Genomic DNA, 23703 nt, shown 5'->3' on the forward strand with positions numbered 1-23703 from the left:
TTAATGAGTTATTGATCATGGTGTCACTAAGCATGCTGTCCTTGTAGCAATCCCAATACAAAGCACTGTGGGTTTGGATCTCTATTATTCTACAGTTCCAATGAATGTGCCGGGTATGTTTCATTAAATTTTAAGGTCACTGTAAAAATAGCAGCGTCGATGTGGAAATGTACAGAAATAGATGAGGCGGCTACTATTACAGCCACACACACTGCGTGGAAGTGTCCTTACTATAGTTACCCAAGTAATGCAGCAGGCTGTGTTTGATCTTTCAGAATTTACAATGTGTGAATATAACCTCTGCCAATAAAACAAGCATCAAGCTCTATGTCCCTCTCCTAAAGCCGGCTACACACCTCATACTTGCTTTTAAATAAACAAATGCATTTCTGTAGAATGACATATCTACAGGTGAGAAGTACATATGAAAATCTGGTTGATTTTAATTTGATTATCATTATAATCAGGTCTTAAGTTAAACAATGAAAGCCAGCTTCATATGAATTTTAGGCCCATGACCTGTGCAGCAAAGCTGTAGGACCCTCAGACAATAATTATATGAGTACAGGTTGAGTATCCCTTATCCAAAATGCTTGGGACCAGAAATATTTTGGATATCGGATTTTTCCGTATTTTGGAATAATCGCATACCATAATGAGATATCATGGCGATGGGACCTAAGTCTAAGCACAGAATGCATTTATGTTTCATATACACCTTACACACACAGCCTGAAGGTAATTTTAGCCAATATTTTTAATAACTTTGTGCATTAAACAAAGTCTGTGTACATTCACACAATTCATTTATGTTTCATAAACACCTTATACACACAGTCTAAAGGTCATTTAATACAATATTTTTAATAACTTTGTGTATTAAACAAAGTTTGTGTACATTGAGCCATCAGAAAACAAAGGTTTCACTATCTCACTCAAAAAATTCTGTGTTTCGGAATATTTGGATATGGAATACTCAACCTGCATACACTTTCAAATTAGCTCAATCTAACCTTTATGGATGAAAATGTCTCAGGCACTCTGATTGTATTATCCATTATTTGTCTATCTACAAATATGAGGTCCCTGTTCATTTAATAAAATGGTGTTTTGCAATAAGCTGTAGATCCATAGTTATGTCTTATGTGTTGGTTACTGTGACACTTTCTATAATGATCTGATCCTGTATAAACTCACTGCTATAAAGTTGTAAGACATGGCCAATTATCATGAACTTCGACCTCCCGATTTCCACGTAGATTTCTACCACATTACTTTCATCAAATGTATTTATATAAGATTGCAGTAGCCTGATCATTATTTTTTGTGTTATATTAATTCAATCTATGCCGTTTTCCTGTTGCCAATGTTTAATTATAAAATCTCAACATGACGTCCTTATCTTGGCTTTATTTATTTATATGGATTCACTGTATCTGCGATATTATTGTATGATCTTTAAAGAACGTCCCAGCTTAGAAAATATGTTGCAGTCTACGGTGTCATGAATAAGCCAACGCATACAGGAAGATTGTTCCATGTGAAAAAGATGATTGCGTAAAGGTAAAGCGGCACTGGATTGCAAATGATTAGGGGCCGGGGGGAGGAAGGGGTGGGTGCCCATTACTATGCCCTCTCTCCCATATAAAATACCATAATTAGACATGGGTAGTGGCAGGGCAAATACTGGGAGTGCTCAAACCCCACTGAGCTAGCTTCTATGCCATCATGTCATGCCTAATAGAAGATGGTAACCAAGTATGTTGTGTGCAATCAGTCTGGCTGAATAAAACAAAGCGGACACTCGCTCAGAGATGTTTTAAACACCTATGGGGCAGATGTATTAAGCCTGGAGAAGTAATAAAGCAGTGAAAGGTGATAACGCACCAGCCAATCAGCTCCTGTCATTTTTTAAACCAGTAATGATTGGCTGGTGCGTTATCACCTTGCACTTATCACTTCTTTATCACTTCTCCAGGCTTAATACGCCTGCCCCTATGATTAGTTACGATTTTCAACTTTGATTCTTACAGATAAATACATCCCGCCATAAGACCCTCTTTGTGTAATGCAGTTTGGGATATTTTATTTAAAAGATTCAAATAAGGGATGAGACATGCTATGGTTAATTTACCATCCAAAAGCATGAGCCTGTGGTGCAAATGCTGTTCTGTGACATCGTGAAACGACTTTCTCATGAATGTAGCCGGTGATATGGGTAAGGAGCGGGCATTTAGGGGTGAGGTTGTTACTTTTCTTCCACACAACAGGACTTTAAATTTCCGCACCTTGGAGGTGCTATTATGCTTTCTGCAGATAGGCCTATTTCTAGATGAGCTCTAACAAATAAAAAGCTTCCAAGATGATATTTCTAAATTCATTACTCTCACAATGCATTTAATATATAAGCTTGGATAAACTTAGCAGTATTTAGGAGAACAAAAAAAATCATTATGACCCATTGTATTCCCCTCCACCTGAGACATCCCCCCCAACACACCCACTTTCTGTTGACAACTCACCTTTGTTAATCAACTCATTCACTCCCCACTATCAGTCTATCTCACCATCTTTCTGCTTCCACCTTCATTATATTTCTATACCCAGACCCTTTCTCATCCTAGATGCCACCAAACCGCTCATTCATGCACTTGTCGTTTCCCACCTAGATTACTGTATTCTCCATCTCTGTTTTTTCTCTCATTTGTCTCTCCCCTTTGCGAGCTACAATGAATACCTCACCCGTCTCATTTACCTCTCTTGTGGCTCTGTGTTGGCTCCCCGCCTTTGTAAATTGATTCACTGGCTCAACATCCACCACAGAATACACTCACCTATAAAGTAAATTGTTACACTTCTCCAGCCTAATTTCTATCCATGCTCCATCTCTACCCTTCCACTGTCCACACCAATCACATCCACCTAACTCCTGCATCTAAAATTCCTCCTGTGCTGCCTATCTATCCTGGAACTCACTCCCTTGCTCTATCAGATTTTCGACCAACATCCATACCTTCATACAAGTCATCTTACTTCTCTACACCTCTGACCACCCAAATATCCGCTCTCCCAACACACCCTCCTGGTTATCCCCGTCCTCTTAGACTGCAAGCACTCAAAGACAGGGTATTCTTCCTTTGTTCTCTTCTAGTAATATCCCCTTTTTTTTTCTTACCAGGGACCATGATCCTGTCCACCCGCCCACTTGGGGTTCAGGCTCATGGAGTGGTTTGCTCCCCACTCGGCCCTCTAACCAATCATTGCTTACTTTTACAAGCCTTAATGAGTCTTTCTATCAGTGATTCTACTGCTCCTCAACTCCCCATGCACACACACAGACTTTCTTTGGTTTTTAAATTGAGTTTATGGTGAACATATGTATACTGTACGGTGCTGTGGACACCATGTGGCGCCTTATCAAAGAAAGTTAATAATAATCACCCAGTGAGGTGCAAGCAAAATTGTTCAAGATAATTACCTAGAACATTGCACAATAAAGTATGACGGTGGTTTAATAAGTAAGGTAACAAGACCACTGCTTCCCCTCACGGCCTCATATCAGTCACTGTCCCAACATCAGCTGTAAGATTGCGGAACTGGCGGAATCATGGGATTTCTGCGTCTACAGGGCATATCAGCAGCTGAAATACATTGCCAACTTGTCGAGGTGTACAGTGATAACGTCACGCCATGGAAACAGTTTGGGTTTGGTTCACTGCCTTTGATAACAACAGGACAGACATTCAAGATGAGCAGCGATCTGGCCAGCCAAGCACATCCACCATAGGCAGTACACCAATCCCAAACCTGCTTCCATGAAATAATGTTATCACTGTACTGTACGGGTGTACTACGCTATATCGGCGTCTGGATCCCGAACGCCGGAATGCTGGCAGCAGGGTGAGCGCAAAGGAGCCCCTTGCGGGCTGGCTGTGCTCGCCACGCTGCATGCTATTTATTCTCCCTCCAGGGGTGTCGTGGACACCCCAAAAGGGAGAATAGTTGTCAGTATCCCGGCAGTCAGGATCCCGGCGCCAGTATGCAGTGCGCCGGGATCCCGACAGCCGGGATATTGAGTGCCTCCCATACTGTACACTTTGACAAGTTGGCAATTAATTTTAGCAGCTGATGTGCCCTTTAGACGCAGATATCTGCTCACACTACGCACCTCAGTGTGTGACCATGTTTCCCCATCTTACAACTCATGTTGGGACAGTATGACTGATATGAGGCACAGTCTGATGGGCGCGAGGGGAAGCAGTGGTCTACCTGCTATGGCCTGGGGGGGAATTAGACTGCAATAGAGAACATTACACAAGTGAGAGGTCTTGTTACCCTACTTATTGAACCACTCTTTGTAGCTGTAAGATTACTATAGCTTATTAAATTGTCCAGTGTGTCTCCCACTATGAGCATTTTCTCATGGATCCGCAAAGCCAAGCTCAGATTGTTCTGAAGGCTTAAAGAATGGTAGAAAAGCAACGTGTCCGCACTGTAGCGGCTCATAAATGTCCCTTTCTGATGGGAGACCATGAGGAAACGCAGTACAATCAGGGTCTGTCATTATTTCAGTGCATCTGATCTCTACTCTCTCGTAGCACTAAAGCAGTAACCTTAAATACAAGATAATTGTGTGCCTAGACAATCATGGCGCCATTGAGCTAAAGCTCAAAACTCAGTCTTTTGCCATAGGAAAATTAGCATTTTGATACTCTCCATTGTGCTATCTGAAACAACTGCCTAATCTTCCCCCCCTTCCCCCGGTATAGCTACACCTCACAAAAGTGTATTAAAAGCCTCTGCAATTTATATGGACAAACTTTCAATAAGGCAGACTACACTAATGTTATCAAAAGCAGAACGGCTTTCTGTGATTCATGACATATATTCCATAGCATACAGAAAAATCCTATGGTAATAAAGTCTGTAAGAGAAAACTCCTGCATGATCACTGCACAGGAAATACCATCATTGGATAATATAATTCAAATAACTATAGTGACGGTCTCAGCGAGACTCTGGACTCTGCAGGAAAACTTAGGACTTGTGTGCGATCATTACCCATATTGATGTGACAATTTTTATTTAGTAGGCAAATGGCTTCAGGGTACGTGTCATCTCGAGTCCTGCAGTATAAAATGGTTTGTATGTTTTTCTGGCATGCACGGTTGATAGTAGGACATCTCCCTAGGCCCCACCCACTTCAATAAATGCACGTGGCAATGTTTTCAATACCCTGGGATACTACAGACTGCTCACATGACTCCTCCTGTGAATCACATGATCTCACATTCAGGTCTAGTGACAGGCATAAAAAATAGGGAGTAAACTAAGTCACGTCTCTTTTATACAATGACGGCTTGTTTACAAATAGAAAATGCTGCATGCAAGAAAGGTGGCTCCGCTACACTACGCACATAGCAGAACCATCCCCAGTGATTGCACAAACAGTGACATGAGCTCACTAGCATTGCTGTAATATGAATTTTCCTCATCATGAATGTCACACCTGTGGTTCTGCAGTCTGTATCTTCTATGTGGAGTTTGTTATGACAGACATTAAAACGTTTACTGGTTACAAATGTAAGTTTAATATTTTATTTTTAGATATTAACATAGCGATCATCTATAATAACCCCTTTGCTCTCATCTATTGTATACATGTTGTGGATATGAATGGGCTTTACACCCTGCTGTAGTATACAGGTTCTTGCGAAGGACCAGTCTGCCGGGACATTGCAACCAGTGTCCCTTGACAGCAGCAGATCATGGAGCAAAAACTGAGAATCAATTGACACGGTTCCTGGTCATATGATCCCCATGTTAACAAAATCACACTGCAAACTTTTACTGACACGCGAGGCCGAGAGAGAAAGCAGTGTCCTGGCTGATTCTGTAACAGACCATTACCTCATTGCTTGATTTCGTTCCACAAAATGGCCAAATCCATTTTATGCCCATTAGGTAATAGTTATGAGAAGAATGCTGGAAAAAGTGTCCTTCTGTTGTTATGCCTGTTTTCCACTCATACCTCAGAAAATAAGGCATGCGGTCATGTGACCGCCACTCGGGATCCCGGCACCATACAGACGCTGGGATCCCAAGCGGTTAAATGCCCAACAGTCGACATACTGACTAACAGAGACTATTCCCACTCATGGGTGTCCATGACACCCATAGAGTGGGAATAGAACCTATGGCAAGTGCAGCAAGCCACCGAGCCCGTAAGGGGCTCTACTGCGCTTGCCCCCCCTGCCGGCATTCTGCGGTCGAGATCCTGGGGACAGTATGCTGACCTCCGGGATCCCCACCGCCGGTCTCACAGCCCCTATCTGAAAAGAAAGATATGTAAATTAAGCATGAGCCGCACACTGTGATACAGTCCGGTATAACGTAACTAGCTGTTGCTCACAACTCCATGGGTTACAAGCAAAACAAGCATGTTACCCTGCCCACATTACCCACATTACAGTAACATAGGGGAACATTTACTAAGCAGTAATAAGAGCGGAGAAGTGAGCCAGTGGAGAAATTTCCCCATCAACCAATCAGCATCTCTGTATCATTTTATTATATGCAAATTACAGATGTTACTTCAGTGCTGATTGGTTTCCATGGGCAACTTCTCCACTGGCTCACTTCTCCGCTCTTATCACTGCTTAGTAAATGTCCCCCATAAAAACATAGAATTTGAGCAGATGATGGTATACATACTGTACACAGGTATGAGCTATGGTGTGTGTGACTAGGTTTTGGTATAGCGTAATATGGATATACTTGTAGCATATTAAAATAATTTGGAAAATTGCATATACAGGTTGAGTATCCCTTATGCAAAATGCTTGGGACCAGAAGTATTTTGGATATCGTATTTTTCCATATTTTGGAATAATTGCATACCATAATGAGATATCATGGCGATGGGACCTAAGTCTAAGCACAGAATGCGTTTATGTTTCATATACACCTTATACACACAGCCTGAAGGTCATTTAATACAATATTTTGAATAACTGTGTATTAAACAAAGTTTGTGTACACTGAGTCATCAGAAAACAAAGGTTTCACTATCTCGCTCAAAAAATTCTGTATTTCGGAATATTCTGTATTTTGAAATATTTGGATATGAGATACTCAACCTGTACTATAATACGGCAATTAAATGGCATTTTCACAATGTACAATAAAATTAGACCTTGTTATTTCACAATAATAAATTCAAAAAATCAACTTGAAAGGAAAAACAGACATATAGCTTTTTATTGACAAACACATGCACTCACGTGACATTTGATATAAGCAGATAAAGCCTGAAATAATTCCAAACCGCTTAAAGCTGCTCCCTGTTTATTGTATGACAGGGCTAATAACAGTGATGAGTGGTGCTGTAGTACAGCAAGCAGCAATGCAGATATACTGTGTGATGACCCCCCTTGGCTGTTGGAGGAATGTCTTACACAGAGCAGATGTCTCTGCTGCAGCATTCCTGGAGAAGAAATCCGGTCACGGATGGTTTTGCGCACACAGTCACACCCTTCATGCAGACATTTATAGCAGCACAGGCTCAAGTTCAAGGGTAAAATCTACGAGGACAGAGCAGGCGAGGAAGCTAAATTGCTAACATGTTAACATGTATGTGTATCTTGCATTGCTGCCTAGGTCTGTTAAAGGCTATTGCTGGCATAAGGTGCTCCTGCCATCCACAAATTATATATATATATATATATATATATATATATATATATATATATATATATATATATACACACACACACACACACACACACACACACATATGTAATCCAGTTGTAGACTTGTACAGAATGAATGTTATGGTTGGGCATCAATTAGGGTTTATTATGCATAATTATATATATATATATATTTTATATACACAGACAAAATAGCTAATGTGCCTAGCTGCGCCTGGGTAGACCTTGTTTTCTTTTTTCCCCATGTTAACTTCACTTATACGCCATGCCTGAGTAAGCCTTGACCTTTCAAGGAAGTGCTAGCTTTCTACTTCCTGGATTGAGACGGTGCTGCTCTGTGCACCTCGGGGTATTGTTGGTACTTGACCACCGCAGCATGGTGCACTGCAGGCTTACTCTGCGCATATTTCCTTGCCGCATTCTGAAGTAGTTTCCTTCTTTTAGCGTCCGTGGTTCTGGCACGACCTTTGGCAAGAGCCTTCTTGGGGACAGGAAGAGGTGATGCCTGTGAGAAGTGTGATTCAGAGTCAGGCTGGGGGTAGGGTGGTGTGGTGGACACCTATTGAAGATCACGTGGTAGGTACGCATAGAAATGGCGCTTAGAGGTCATGCCTAAAGCGTAGCCTCCCCTCAGGGAAACATTCAGCACTAAGACTCTCAGTCACCATTGAAGTAAACCTCAAAGAAACTCAAACAGTTACCCAGCCTCAACCAGTTCGCAAAAACACCCATATGTACAGGGTTGGGACAAGTTAAGGAAGTACTCAGCGGAGCCGATGTAGTTGTCCCCCTCACTGTCATGGGACACGATGGAGAAGTCCTCGCAGTAGTCCACCATGTGCCTCACAATTAGCTCACGCACCTCCCTAGCCATTAGCTGAGTGTCATACATGAGATAGGAGAGGGTCTCTGTCTCCTATGATGAGGAAAATGGCACCATCTCCGCTTTAATATTCTTATGAATTATGACCAAAATTGCTATGTTCGAGAAAATGAAAAACCCAAATACAAAGTGAAGTATCCAAAAAGAAAAACCTAGTTGTGGGGCAAGATTTAAATGCTATTGATGCCGGCAGCCACTAGATGGCGCTCAACAGAGATACTCAAATATAGCTCTGTTCGGGCACAAACAGCTGCAGAAGTCTACATTTCAGTCTGCTCCCGCCGGGGGCGACGAGCTGAAATGTGTGAAAAGTAATCCGTTTGGGCATCTAAACGGCACTTTTACAGATCACACCTATTAGTTTAGTCGGGTTTAGCTGCTTTACGTGGCTAAACCTGACACGGAAGGACACGATCAGTGCGAAAGTGGGCATCAAATGAATATCGCCTCCTGTGATCTCCCATCACTTTAGACGGGAGATCAGAGGCGATAACATTTGAATTCCCCCCAAGGTGTCAAGTCCTTAGCAGTGGCGTGCTTATTTCATGGAAGGAATATGCTTCCTTAATGTCATGTTTCTAGGTCTAGGGCTTTCTAGGGGTTTGGGCTGAGCATTGATCAGTCAGGACACTTGTTTTTTATATATAAAGCTCTGAATGACATGGTAGTGCCATACAAACATTAACAATAGTTAACAGTCATATGGAACATAACGGTGGTGTTTACATTTAAACAAATGTGTCTACATCTATATAGACTGTATGAACTGCCCATCTAATAAATAACAGTGCACTCTCTTAGGTAATAAGAACCGTAATGCAAACTGCAGAAGACTGAAATCAGGATAATGTTAATGTTACCCTCCTATCAAACAAACTCAAATGGGATTTCAAAAAAAGCAACTCTCTGTATATGACTACAACTAATACCACCATGGGTGTTAGTGAATTGGGCTTGAAGAATCAGCATTATTTATGCTCTACTAGTAACAGACAGAGTTACTTATAAACCACTTTTAATATATTTATGTATGCTCAAAAATAAATCTAAGTATTCATCTTTATCTGAATGTACCAGGAGATGGTAACAAAGTATGAATACATTTGAACGGGTTTTCCTAACGCTCTTGTAGATCAGACCAACATCTCTTGCACATTGCCCAGCGTGGACTATTGCATGCTCCTGCGGGTCGTTCATCGCGCCTTCAGATCTGTTTGTAGTGCAGGCAGATCAGAAGATATCTTGAACGACTGCTAGCTCCTGGATGTGGCCACTGAACGATATATTGCACCAGTCACGCAATAAATCGTTCAGTGTGGGTGGACAGCCGATATATCAGTCTGCCGGTCGTGCTGGAGACTACGATCCAGGATCGACTAGTGTGTACCCAGGTTAAACCAATATACTAGAGAAAAGCCCTTACATGCAAGCACCTGAAATGTGATGCCACCCTCTGTGATAACCTCCATTGAGACACAGTCGCCAGTAGTCACTGCTGAGGAAGGCTGCTTAGGGAATTCATCCACCTTCAGTCTCCTATTTAGTGGAGGATTCCAGAGGAATGACGGGTTAGTGATCTATGTATTATGTGCCAGCATATCGCCAGCAATGGAATGTGGAGATAAAACATGTACTGGGACTCTCTACACTGAGGAAGGAAGAGGAAAAGGCACAACGCTGTATTTCTAGAAAAGTATATACAGACTCTACAGCAGCGTACTCTAGACGTAGTGCCTCAGATTTGCAGGACAGAATGTTTAAAAGTTACTGGAAACTGGCCAAAGTGCCGTATTCTGTACTGGTATGTGTTTTTGTGGCAGTACTACGTGCTACTGTTATTAATGAAATGTTTTGCTCTTTCTTACAAATGTGCATACCATCATAGTACTCAATGACAATGAGTTGTGACAGGAATGATACCGGCATTACCTATAAATGGACAAATCTGTATTTTATTTATTTATTATTTTACAATAGAATGGGAACACCACAAAAATAAATAAATAAAAATCAGATCATAATTTTTTAATTAGTCGCACCACTGCCACTTTCTGTGCTACTGTATCTCCGGGGGAGCATTTCTCTCAGCGTTGTTGTTGCAATGACCTAGTAAGGATTCCCACTGAATTGCTTGCATGTAGGAACAGGTTCTTAAGTTGATGACATCAGAACTCGACTTCCCTTTCCTTACCTACACACTGCAGTCCCTGGTCTTTTAATGTGTTTGATGATCCACTAGGATCTGCACGCTGGCACCCAGGAAGAGGTGGGTAGTCTATGGGGTATATGTAGGGCCCTCTTCCCTCATGTGCTCACCCTTTTCTTCTTTAATAATTCTCAACTGCCCAAATCACAGTTTTTGGGCCACCTGGAACTTATCTCTGTCATTTACTGGTGTAGTTATGCTTAGTTACCCTGTACTTGTCCAAAATTGATTTCAACTGTAAGTCACTGTTTTGATTATGTGCATATGTACTCTGTAATTGGGCGCTGCGGAACCCTTGTGGCGCCATATAAATAAATGATAATAATAATAATAATAATAATATGCAATTGCGATCGAATTGCCGCAAATGTCGAAAAACGGGGCATTTTCAACACAAATTTTTTTTCGACAATGCAATACAGTACTTTTCGACAAAAAAAAAACCGGACGTTTCAGATTCAACTTTTTGAAATTCGACAGTTGTCAAATTCGACATGTCTGCAATGGTAAAAATGCGGCTTTTCGACAAAAGTATATTCAGTTGAAGAATGTCGATTCGACAACAGTGCTTTTCGACAGTAATTTTGTCAATTTCATTCCGCCTCACTTTGCTGGCGGAATCTAATAAAAAAAAATAAAAACATGTTTTTTTTGTGTGTTTTTTTTATTGCTAATGGCATATCTATTTATATTAGAAGGGATTATGTACTTGGTTTGTCTATTAGGAGACACAAGTATTATTTATATATTTTTTAAAAGAATATTATTATTTTTTTTAACTGACAAATAATATGGAGAGGTCAGAGCATGGTTTTCAGTGGGAAGGGGTGGGAATGGTTTAAAATCAAGAAAAAAAAATGCGTGGGGTCCCCCCTCCTAAGCATAACCAGCCTCGGGCTCTTTGAGCCGGTCCTGGTTGTAAAAATACGGGGGGGGGGGGGGGGGGGGAGAATTACAGGGGATCCCCCGTATTTTCACAACCAGCACTGGGCTCTGCGTCCGGTCCTGGTGCCAAAAATACGGGGGACAAAAATCGTAGGGGTCCCCCGTATTTTTAACACCAGCACCGGGCTCCACTAGTCAGAGAGATAATGCCACATCCGGGGGACACTTTTATATCAGTCCCTGCGGCCCTGGCATTAAATCACTAACTAGTCACCCCTGGCCACCCACGGGCCAGGGGTGAAGCCAGAGGCTGTCCCCCCCATCCATGGGCTGCAGATGGGAGGCTGATAGCCAAGTGACACAAAGAAAAAATATTGTTTTTTGTAGCAGAACTACAAGTCCCAGCAAGCCTCCCCCGCAAGCTGGTAGTTGGAGAACCACAAGTACCAGCATGCGGGGGGGAAACGGGCCCGCTGGTACCTGCAGTTCTACTACAAAAAAAATACCCAAATAAAAACAGAACTCACGCACACCGTGAAAGTAAAACTTTATTACATACATGCCGACACACACATACTTACCTATGTTGACACGAGGTTCAGTCCACTTCCCCAAGTAGAATCCACGGTGTACCTGAAAATAAAATTATACTCACCAAAATCCAGTGTAGATCGGTCCTCTTCTGTTTTGTAATCCACGTACTTGGCAAAAAAACAAACCGCATAACCCGGACCACACACTGAAAGGGGTCCCATGTTTACACATCGGACCCCTTTCCCCGAATGCCGGGACCCCCCGTGACTCCTGTCACAGAGGGTCCCTTCAGCCAATCAGGGAGCGCCACGTCATGGCACTCTCCTGATTGGCTGTGCGCGTCTGAGCTGTCAGACAGCACATCGCACAGCCGCTCCATTATCTTCAGGAGTCACGGGGGGTCTCAGCAGTCGGGGAAAGGGGTCCCATGTGTAAACATGGGACCCCTTTCAGTGCGTGGTCCGGGTAAATGCGTTTTCTTTTTTTGCCAAGTACGTGGATTACAAAACAGAAGAGGACAGATCTACACTGGATTTTGGCGAGTATAATTTTATTTTCAGGTACACCGTGGATTCTACTTGGAGAAGGGGACCGAACCTCGTGTGAACATAGGTAAGTAGGTGTGCATGTATGTAATAAAGTTATACAATCACGGTGTGCATGTACTGTTTTTATTTGGGTATTTCTTTTGCAGTAGAACTACAGGTACCAGCGGGCCCGTTTCACCCCCGCATGCTGGTACTTGTGGTTCTCCAAGTACCAGCTTGTGGGGGAGGCTTGCTGGAACTTGTAGTTCTGCTACAAATAACAATACTCTTATTTGACACAAGGCTATCAGCCCCCCATCCGCAGCCCTTGGATGGGGGGGGACAGCCTCAGGCTTCACCCCTAGCCCTTCGGTGGCTGGAGGGGGGGGACCCCTTGATTTAAGGGGTCTCCACTCCTCCAGGGTACTTAGTTGGGGATTTGATGCCACGGCCGCAGGGACCAGTATAAAAGTGTCCCCCGGCTGTGGCATTATCTCTCCAGCTAGTGAAGCCCGGTGCTGGTGTTAAAAATACGGGGGACCCCTACGCTTTTTGTCCCCCGTATTTTTTGCACCAGGACCGGACGCAGAGCCTGGTGCTGGTTGTAAAAATACGGGGGATCCCTGTCAATTTCCCCCCCTTATTTTTACAACCAGGACCGGCTCAAAGAGCCCGAGTTGGTTATGCTTAGGAGGGGGGACCCCACGCATTTTTTTTCTGTTTTTTTTTAAACAGTTTTGTGCCGTCCAAAAAGTCGAATCCAGGACGCACATATCCGTCAATTGGTCCATTTTTCGACAGCGGGACTGTCGAATCCCTTTTTTATTGAATATGTCGAATTCGGGTCCCGGCGGCAGGGTGTCTGACTGTCGAATTGTGTCGAATTAAAAAACGGTCGAATTCCAGCCGGAATTCGACCGCAATTGCATATACCCCTATGTCGGTAACAGTTTATAGCTTTTTTTACATTTTTTTAAATAGATTTTAAACTTTTTCATACTTTACCATCCACATGGACTACGATTGGGAACGGTAACCTGTGCCGAGCGCAGCGGGAAGGGGACGCGGTACACTAATTGGGGTTCCTGGTCATGTTACGGGAAAAAATGACAAAAACCAGTTAAAAAATCCATGTCGACATGTCCTGTGTAGTCCAGTTTCATGTGCCGACTATTAGTCCATGTCGATCATGTCTATGTCGACCAATAGTGGTCGACTTAATGAATGTCAACCATTCATACCAGAACCGTTTATGTCAGGGGGGTTTCGGTGTTTGGATATGTCACGCACACACCTCACAAAGACCTTGCGCATGCCTATGGCTTTGTTAAAAAGTATAACTACACTATGATAACAAAAGTGATCAGACACCCCCACGCAAGTGAATTGGTGTGCTCCTGAAGCAGACACGCAATCGTGACGGTATAAAATGGGTAGTGGGGCACTGATTAGATTGTTTGCTAATCGAATGGCTTGCCAAAAGGAGCTAACAGTTTGAAGAGAGGATGATTGTAGGCAGCTCGCTCTGAGGTATAAGTGTGAGAAGCATTGCGGATGTTAGGAAGGTTCCTAAATCCACTGTCTTTTGTCATTAATGCGTGGAAGAGACTGGTTATTGTGGGAATGCACCTCGCCCTGGAAGACCCCCAAAACCGCAAGCCCGGACCGGAGAGTGTGGAAGAACAGGGAATAGTACCATGCATAGCATTGCACACGAGTTCCAAATGGCCACTAATGTGTCGGTTTTGAAAAGAACATTTTGTAGTGAGGTATATTATGGGCGAACAGCTGCTCATAAACCTCTGATCAAAAAGAATGCAGCCCAGCGCTTACGATGGTGTAAAGTGGGCAAAAAACAGACAGTGGAACAATGGTAGCGAGTCTTATGGAGTGATCAGATCAGATGGATGTGTTTGGGTTAGACGATTGCCAGAGTGTACAGTACCTACAGGAAAGCATGGAGGTGGTAGCGTCATGCTGTGGTGCTGTTTTAGATGGTTTGGCATGGGTCCACTAATAGTAATGCGTGGTCACATTAACTCTGAGAAGTATAAATTTGTTCTTGATAACTCTGTGCTCCCTAAATTGTAGAAGTTCTACAGAAACAACAAATGTTTTTATCAGGAGGACAATGCCCCCTGTCATGTTTCCAGGGCAACACTGGACCGGTATACAGAAAATTTGGTAACCCGGATGGACTGGCCAGCTCAGAGTCCAGATCTTAACCCTACTGAGAGCCTCTGGGACAAATTGGAGCTACAGATGCATTCTAGGCAGACTCAACCTTCTTCAGTGTGACAGTTGGTCATTGTACTTACGGTGGAATGGCAAAACATAAAGCCTGTTGTTGTCCAGGAACTTGGGACAGTTTGCCAAGAAGGGTGTCCACAGTATTCACTGCCATAGGTGTGCACAGCACATTTTATTAGGGGGTGCACCATCGGAGGGGTGTGTCTAGCACCGCCTTTTGGGCGTGTCTAGCACTATCTATTGATGGTCAACGCAATATAAAATATCCACCCTTGTACTAATCCTAATAAAGCAGACACATTGTCATATGTTGTGGTGTGCACCAAACAAACACCCCTGATGGCACTCACTGCAATTACACTGCTCCTCCTCAGCCTGGTCTGGCTCCCCCTCACTTTCACCTGCAAGCTGCAGCAGCTTATTTACAAGTCAGTCACTCACTGACAGTCGCAGACTAGTACTGCTCATACTTGCCTACCTGACCCTCTCCATGAGGGAGAAAATGCTCTGTTCCTGGACTTTCCTGGTAATGTATGATTGCCATCACCTGTGGTGAAACACCTTTCTTATCAATTAACTAGCTCACCACAGGTGATGGCAATCATACATTACCAGGAAAGTCCAGGAACAGAGCATTTTCTCCCTCATGGGGAGGGTCAGGTAGGCAAGTATGGTACTGCTGCAGCTGAAAAAACGAGTGACGTGTCAATGCTGCTGCCGACCGCCTGCCAGTATTGAATTTGCCTTCCTAAGAGGAAAGCTGGCTGCATGCTGATCATCAGTGGCTGGCATTGGCATAGAATAGAAGGAGAGAGGTGGGCGTGTGACGGGTGGGTGTGCAAGCAGCATGACATAATCACATCACGCTGTTTTTGTACATGGAGGTGGAGCCGGGAGTTTGAAAGCCGGTGGCAGTGGCACACTTGATTAACCCAGTCGTCCAGTCAGTAATGCAGTCCTAACAGGGTGCAGCGCAGAGGGTACAGTAATCAGCCTGCTCGGCGATCACTGTATCAGGCATGTGAGATCGGAGTGGCAGACATTAGGGGGTGCCTGTGCGCACCAGGCACCCCCCCTGCGCACACCTATGTTCACTGCACATGGTATACCTACAAAGTACGGACGTCAATAAAATCTTGTTGATCTATCTGCTGTCAGTGTCCAATCACTTTTGTCTACATAGTGTATTACTGACATATATACGGCATGATGTATTGGCATATACGTTTGCCGGGATGTCGGCCTAACGCTGACATATTTTTAAAGCAACAGTGTTTTACAAGGCATGGTTTTGACTTGTAAATGCGTGCCACTTTTTAAAAAAATGTCCAAGTTCGGCCAACAATCTGCACCTCTGGCAAACTCGGATGCCATTACATCCCATCAATGATGTTCCTCCCACTTCTTTACAATCATATCACGATGGGACCTTACATAGGTCAAATCTAATCACTGGAGCAGTCACAGCATGAGGACACGAGACCCCTGATCTTGCAGAAAGCAGTGATATGTCCACTCTGTGACTATGTCAGTAGGTAAGTGACATGTGAGGACAGAACCAGCAGTAAGCCATCCAGATCATTCTCCAGTCCATTATAAGCCATACTGAGCGAATGTCTAAATTGTGATTTTGTCAAGAGTAGCCTGTCCTCCCCAAACAGAGTAAAGAGTAGGACAACTATGACCGTGTTACACACTATTTACCGAGGGGCGGGATTCCGTCTGTCAAGATCCCAACAGCTGCATCCCGCCCACCAGAATGCCGGCAACAGAGTGAGCGCCAAGATTCCCCATGCGGGCTCACTGCGCTCGCCACACTGGGTGGACAAGTGGGAATAGCCCCTGTGCGCCGGGATTCTGGCTGTCGGAATGGTCAGCTGACGGGATTCCAGCGTCTGTATCCTGAGAACCGGGAACCCAACAGCTGGCAAATTGATTGCTATGTAGTTCGGTTATAGGGGATGCAAACACTATGTAAGACATTGCTGAAAAAAACGGATATAATAAATCTTGGTTCTTAGAGAGCAAGTACCTACCAAGTAGAGGAAGAGTCTATGATTCAATTAGACAAATTGAAAGTGTTCCCCTCATCCTAAAAATATTCCCTCACTGCAGGACCTAACACTTGTCAAACATAGATAGAGCAAATAAAGACCAATCCTGGTGGAAAAGCTGCTGCAATCTTAAGTGACTTCGGCCTTGGGGGAAGATTATGTGGGGAGATGTATTAAGCTTTCTAAAGAGTGGAGTGGAGCAGTAGAGGAGTTGCCCATAGCAACCAGTTAAACATATAATTTTATAGAATATACTTGATATATATACTAGCTAAAAGCACATTAGTTCCTATGGACTTGCACCTATAATTACAAAATAATGTGCTCAAACCAAATCTTAATACAAAGGGGAGGCGAATAATTTCATAATTATCACTTGTTATTAACCCTTCGCTGCTGAATTGTCTGTCACACACACACACATCATTTCAACGCCAGCAACGGCACTCAATCTCACACCCTTCACGAGCTGGTTTCAGCCTGAAATTGCACAAAATTGCTAGGAGCCCTATAGGTGAACGAGCACTTTTGTGCAAATTAGGGCCGCCGTAACGTCTGGAATGTGTGTGTGGCTAACTGGACTGATCCCACTTTGTTAGGTGCCTCTATCTGTATGTGGGCCAGTATAAGTACCCACCCTTTATCTATGGAATACACTTTTTTTTTTTTTTTACAAAGTGCTGGGTGACCAGACAATAGCTGCTAAGGAGACAATATATGGATGCCACCATATGTACAGGTGCAATTATGGGCTTGATCCATACACATAAATGGAAAACATGTTTTTCACAGCACAGGGTAATTTTGTTGGGTGATGAATAAACAATGGCCACTAGGAGGCCGCATCATTTCAAATAGGGAACGCTCTCTTTCAAATGTGGGTGCCCCTGCATTCCCTGGATCTTCCCCCATCCCTGGACTATTTTCTGCAGTTTAGTAGTTCACTGTTCAGCAAACAATAACATCTATGGGGGCACATACTGTAGTTTGAAAGAGGGAACTTTCTATTTGTCCACTACGGGTGACGAGGAGATGAGCCTCACACATCCACTGAGATGAAGGGTTAATGGGGACAATACTTTAGGTATTGTTATTTTACATTTCCAAGACTTTTTGGGATCAGTAGTAAGACAGATACCAGATACAATTTGAGGAAGAATAGAAAATGTGCAAAAAAAAAAGCCAGCTACGTTTATAGTCTCTGATATGCATTAATTTAAATCATTATCCATTAATTCAAAATAATATCTGCACTTTGCTCTTTTTTTTTTTGCACAAATGATTTTTTGCATCGCTTTTGAGAAAATTATGACTCCCGAGTTCTGCTACCTCAAAAGAACCTGACCTTTCAACTCACTACTGAAGCAGAAGGCAGATGTGTGTGATTTAGTGTTGGGTATAGACAGCAACTACCTGACATGTTGAACCTTGAGTTACCCCAAGTATACAGCATTGTAGGGCATCCCACTTTAATCCTGCTGACAGATCCTTATCAGCCCTTGACTGATAGTATGGCCACTACACAGTCAGTGAATGAAACAATTAGTCCAGAAGGGACTACCACCTCACTGCTCTACAAGGTAATGGTTTAAATAAATTAATAAATGGTGAATTTCTATACATCTTTTTCTGAAAGATATAGGGGGTATCCAAGTACCTGCGATGAAACATCGGGATCAAAAAACAATATATTTTTTTTATGGGGTATCCAATTAGATCTCCATTAATAATAAAAAAACAAAAAAACAAAACAAAACTAATTTTAGTGCGAAAACACACACGTTCCGTGAAACCTGTGCGTTTTGGCAGCTGCAGTCTCGAAAAGCCGGCGCTTATTTGGGATTTTGCTTTGCCTGCCTGAGACAGGAGAAACAAAATCCCCAATAAGATGCAGCTCATGCCGGCTTATCGGGGGCTAATAGGATAGCCTCGGAGAAGCAACGACCCCACAGTCAATGACAGCAGGTATTTGGATACCATTCATAGACTGACAATCCAATGGAATATTCAACTGCGTAACACCCTTAGGTCTGTTTTTACCCAAAAGGATGGGGCCAAAAGTTAGACTTCAAAAAAAAAAAAAAAAAAAAGGGAGAACACAATTAACATACAAATATAAAACAGAATACAGGTTGAGTATCCCTTATCCAAAATGCTTGGGACCAGAGGTATTTTGGATATGGGATTTTTCCATATTTTGGAATAATTGCATACCACAATGAGATATCATGGTGATGGGACCTAAATCTAAGCACAGAATGCATTTATGTTACATATACATCTTATACACACAGCCTGAAGGTAATTTTAGCCAATATTTTTTATAACTTTGTGCATTAAACAAAGTGTGTCTACATTCACACAATTCATTTATGTTTCATATACAACTTATACACACAGTCTGAAGGTCATTTAATACAATATTTTTAATAACTTTGTGTATTAAACAACGTTTGTGTACATTGAGCCATCAGAAAACAAAGGTTTCACTATCTCACTCTCACTCAAAAAAGTCCGTATTTCGGAATATTCCGTATTTCGGAATATTTGGATATGGGATACTCAACCTGTATATTGCATAATGTGGAAAAGTGTCAGTAACGCACAGTAAGCTCAAAAAGATAATCAAATCATAATATAGATGGATCGATCCATACTTGAAAAAGGATCCTTAAATCTAAAACGCGTTAAGTGGACGCTATGCCACGCTGGCTGGACCCCTTGTGCAACCAGACAAAGCTGTGTGGTGGTGTGTTGCCAAACCTGCCCATATTCCGGACTATGGGGCGGTGAAGCGGGGGATATGCAATTTGCTCCAATCATTTCGGAGCTAATGAATTCGCCCCACTAAGTATTCAATTAGGACCACTTTCGTCCATTTTGAAGGCATTTTCACCAATGCCTTTTCACCGTTTTTTTATTTTATTTAAGTGAAAAGGCATTGGCGAAAAATGCCTAAAAATCGTCGAAAAATGGCCCGCATTTTCACCGTAAAACATGTGGATTCGCCAATCCGGCCCTGCTATTGCATAGGGTGAATCCCCTTTCGCCCTAAAAATAGGGAAAAAAGGCAAAAAAAATGGAGCTAATTGCATAACCTCCTAAGGCTGATCCACACACCACCAGCCGGACATGCTATAAGCCAGGGATTTCCAGCTTTATTATAGTCTTTTTGAGCTTACTAAATTTGTGTTAATGATACTTTTCTGCATTGTGCAATGTTATATTTATATGTTATATAAAAGTGTTCTCCCCTTTTTTATAGGCTAACCACTTGGCCCCATCATTGTGGGTAATAAAGCCAAGGGTGTTACACAGTTGAATAAAATTCCATTGGATTTAGAGTCTATATTTTTCAGAAAAAGCACTATTATAGACAGCCACTATTTATTTATTTATTTATGTGTATGCTACAAGTATTTGTATGGCGGTCGCGTAAGCTGCAGATTTTCTGTTTACTGCGCTGATTAAGGATTATTTCTACAACACATTCTAAAATAAGGCAGTGGTTCCGAAACTGGGTGCCGTGGCACCCTGGGGTGCCTCAGAGCACTTGTAGGGGTGCCCTGGGTTAGTGCGACAGAATCAATTTTCTAATTAATGTAATAGGCTACACCAGTACTTATGGCTTCCAATCATAAATATGTAGGCAAATCCTGCCCCTCACCACATAAATGAACCTAAGCATTACATATAAAAACAGTCAACATAATTTAAGATTTTTTCTGAAATACTTAAGAAACTTTTTGCTTAGGGGTGCAGTGAAAAAAATATTTGAAACGTTTGGAAACCATTGCAATATGGTCATTTTACACCTGAATCTCTGCAAAAAAAAAAAAGTAATTTAAGTTCATCATCATCTTCTGGGACCATCAGATGTAGGGTCAGAGGGCAATGCAGTCGCATGAAAGGCTTATGCTGCGGCTCTGGTCGCATTGCAAACATGGCAGCACTTTCTAATAGAATTTTGACATTATATACGTTGTAGTTCACACCTGTTTTCAGTCACAGTTCTTTATAAAGGTAATGCACATTATTCCTTTTATTGACCATTTTATAGAATAACAGTTTCTTGTAGCAATAATCAACCAATTGTAAGTATAAATATATATATATTTTAAATAAGAATTACATTACACTAGTTCAGCAAATGGATGTTTTATATGGAAAAGCTGACTGAGATGGGGTGATGGGCGGGCACCACACATCAATTGGAGAGAATGCCTGAAAGAATCTAAAGAATGTATGTATCTGGGATTTGACAAAATGACCATGCCCTTAAAGATCACTTTATTAAAACATTTGCTTTTTTCCAGACCTGCTTTCCTGGAGAACAGAACACACACATATGTAATCTGGTTTCTGCTCTAAATCCAATGACAACTGAATATAAACGGTGACCGACTCAAAGTGCTGCTCTGTGACTGGATCCTGACCGCTCAGAGTTACTGCAGCAACTCCCGTCTCAGGTGTAATTCCTAATCTGACTGTACAGAGCACACGGCAACCGTCTTCAGTGCAGGAGCACGTGATATCTGACATTATGTACTGCAATAATTCCATATAAACTTTGTCACATTATTAGAGACCGCCTGTAGTGCGTAGTTCACCACCCAGCTGTTCCGACTCAGAGAATGGTTGACAAACACGTGTGGTAAACAAGTTGTGGATGTTGCCAGGAAACCAGGACGCCAGCCACTGATTCGCAAGAGCAGCTGGCGGGTAATTAACCCCTTGGAAGGTTTCCTGGTTTGTGGTACAGTATTACAGAGCGTCCAAGTGACAGCATGAATAGCTGTCAGTTCATCTGGGGACCCATGACTATCACTTTAACCCTTTGTAAAATCATTTTAATGTTGTGCAAAAATAGTTTTCCATAAAACTACGACAAACAGGAAAGCAGCCACAATATCAGAAGTGTCTATTAGGAACGTAAAGATGACCATGTTTTTATCCGTAAGTAAGGCGAATGCTAGTAAGGTTTATGGCATGGAACAGAAACTATTTTTATCGCTACTCATTGTTCTGGTAACAAGGGAAAACAATAAAGACGTACAGTTATCCTGGAAAGTATAACAATTTGGTTACTTAATACTTTGTAGTAAGAAAGAGGGTGGGGATTTCCTCTGCTTTTAGACCTGTAAACCTAGTAGGATATTAGGAGCTATACAATCCCTCGAGAGGTGCTGAAATAGAATAAAAGAATGCTCTACATACAAAATCAAAGCAAACTTCTCCCCAAGTTCATGGAGTGCTTATATTAAACTTTTATTCTTCAATACTATTAACGGAGTGCAAAAAAATAAATGCAATGGAGGAAGGGCAAAGGGGTTCACTACGGTATGTCGGCGGTCGGGCTCCCGGCGACCAGCATACCGGCGCCGGGATTCCGACCGCCGGCTGACAGTGTGGCGAGCGCAAATGAGCCCCTTGCGGGCTCGCTGCGCTCGCCATGCTACGGGCACGGTGGCGCGCTACGCTATTTTATTCTCCCTCCAGGGGGGTCGTGGACCCCCACGAGAGAGAATAAATGTCGGTATGCCGGCTGTCGGGATCCCGGCGCCGGTATACTGTGCGCCGGGATCCCGACAGCCGGCATACTGAAGACCACCCGGGCAAAGCTCTGCATACACTCGTAAATATACGTTATGGTTATACGCACATGGGCGCTTAGTAATTGGTTCTCTCCTCCGTTCCATTTACCGACGTGTGAAAGAAGGAGAGTCAGCTATTCACAAATCAATCAATGATCTCTATGGGGAAATTTGCATTTGGGGTCTATTTCAGAGATAACGTAATGCCGATGTTTACGTAGTTGAGCGAATTTTGTCCAACTGCGCCTGCATCGCGGTCGCACTGCACACGCTCCAGGGTACCTTTGTGGAGTCACTCACAGTGAGGATTTATTCACAAAGCTTGTGGGTGGTTACGGGAAGTGGCGGACGTTTTCAGGGCGTATTTCAGCCTACATCTGCAATCTTGTACGCAGAAAACAGGAAGCCAGCTTCTCCGTTCCAGCAGCCTTTCTGCGTGAGCAGATGGTGGATTATCCAAAGTTCTGTGACCACAGCTGCGCATTTGTACGCAAATGCGGATATTTGTAAGTCCGCCGGTGGGCGCCTCAATCCATTTCCAGATGGCTACAGAAGAACTAAGCATCTTCAGCTGAGACAGATGAGGAAACAAGATCTCTTCTGGGAGTAGTTTTATGCCAACAACAACAACAAACTGTACAATATTTTTCGGTAACTCTGCCCCTTCCTCAGGCACAGAGGTGTCCCCAAAATATTGAATCCTTTGGCTGTTCTGGAATAAAACTACTCCTACGGAGAGAACTTGTTTCTTCATCACACTGATATTTCACCAATATGGAAACAAGAATAGGCACAGAGGAAAGAATAGTTTGAGCGTATTCCCTGTTCTTGCTTCACGATCACTCGCAAAGATATATGTACATTGCACTGGCATCACTCCATAATGATTTTTGTGTGGCTATCCAACTTACCTGACGAAAAAGGACACGGAAGGGAGACTGAAGTAATTATAGGATCGTTGTAACGATCCCGTAGAATGCAGTGACTGAGAAACACTGTCACGTAAATAACACCTCCGATATCAAATCATTTAATTCAGTATTTTGACCTGTTAGGCT

The 23703-nt window shown here is 42.7% G+C and overlaps 2 protein-coding genes across 4 annotated transcripts in view; one reads left to right on the top strand and one right to left on the bottom strand.

Annotated features, from left to right (window-relative positions):
- The window catches only part of MOB1A (MOB kinase activator 1A), a 340751-nt gene extending 318630 nt beyond the window's left edge, over positions 1-22121 (top strand). Inside the window, exon 6 of the mRNA XM_063932120.1 lies at positions 21368-22121. Within this exon, the coding sequence (XP_063788190.1) occupies positions 21368-21451 (84 nt within the window). The 3' untranslated portion in view covers positions 21452-22121. The remainder of the gene's footprint in view (positions 1-21367) is intronic.
- TET3 (tet methylcytosine dioxygenase 3) overlaps positions 1-23703 on the bottom strand; it is a 130669-nt gene that overhangs the window by 37980 nt on the left and 68986 nt on the right. The gene's annotated exons all lie outside the window — the stretch shown is intronic.

This window comes from Pseudophryne corroboree, chromosome 6 (assembly GCF_028390025.1).
Source record: "Pseudophryne corroboree isolate aPseCor3 chromosome 6, aPseCor3.hap2, whole genome shotgun sequence".
Taxonomy (NCBI): Eukaryota; Metazoa; Chordata; class Amphibia; order Anura; family Myobatrachidae; genus Pseudophryne; species Pseudophryne corroboree.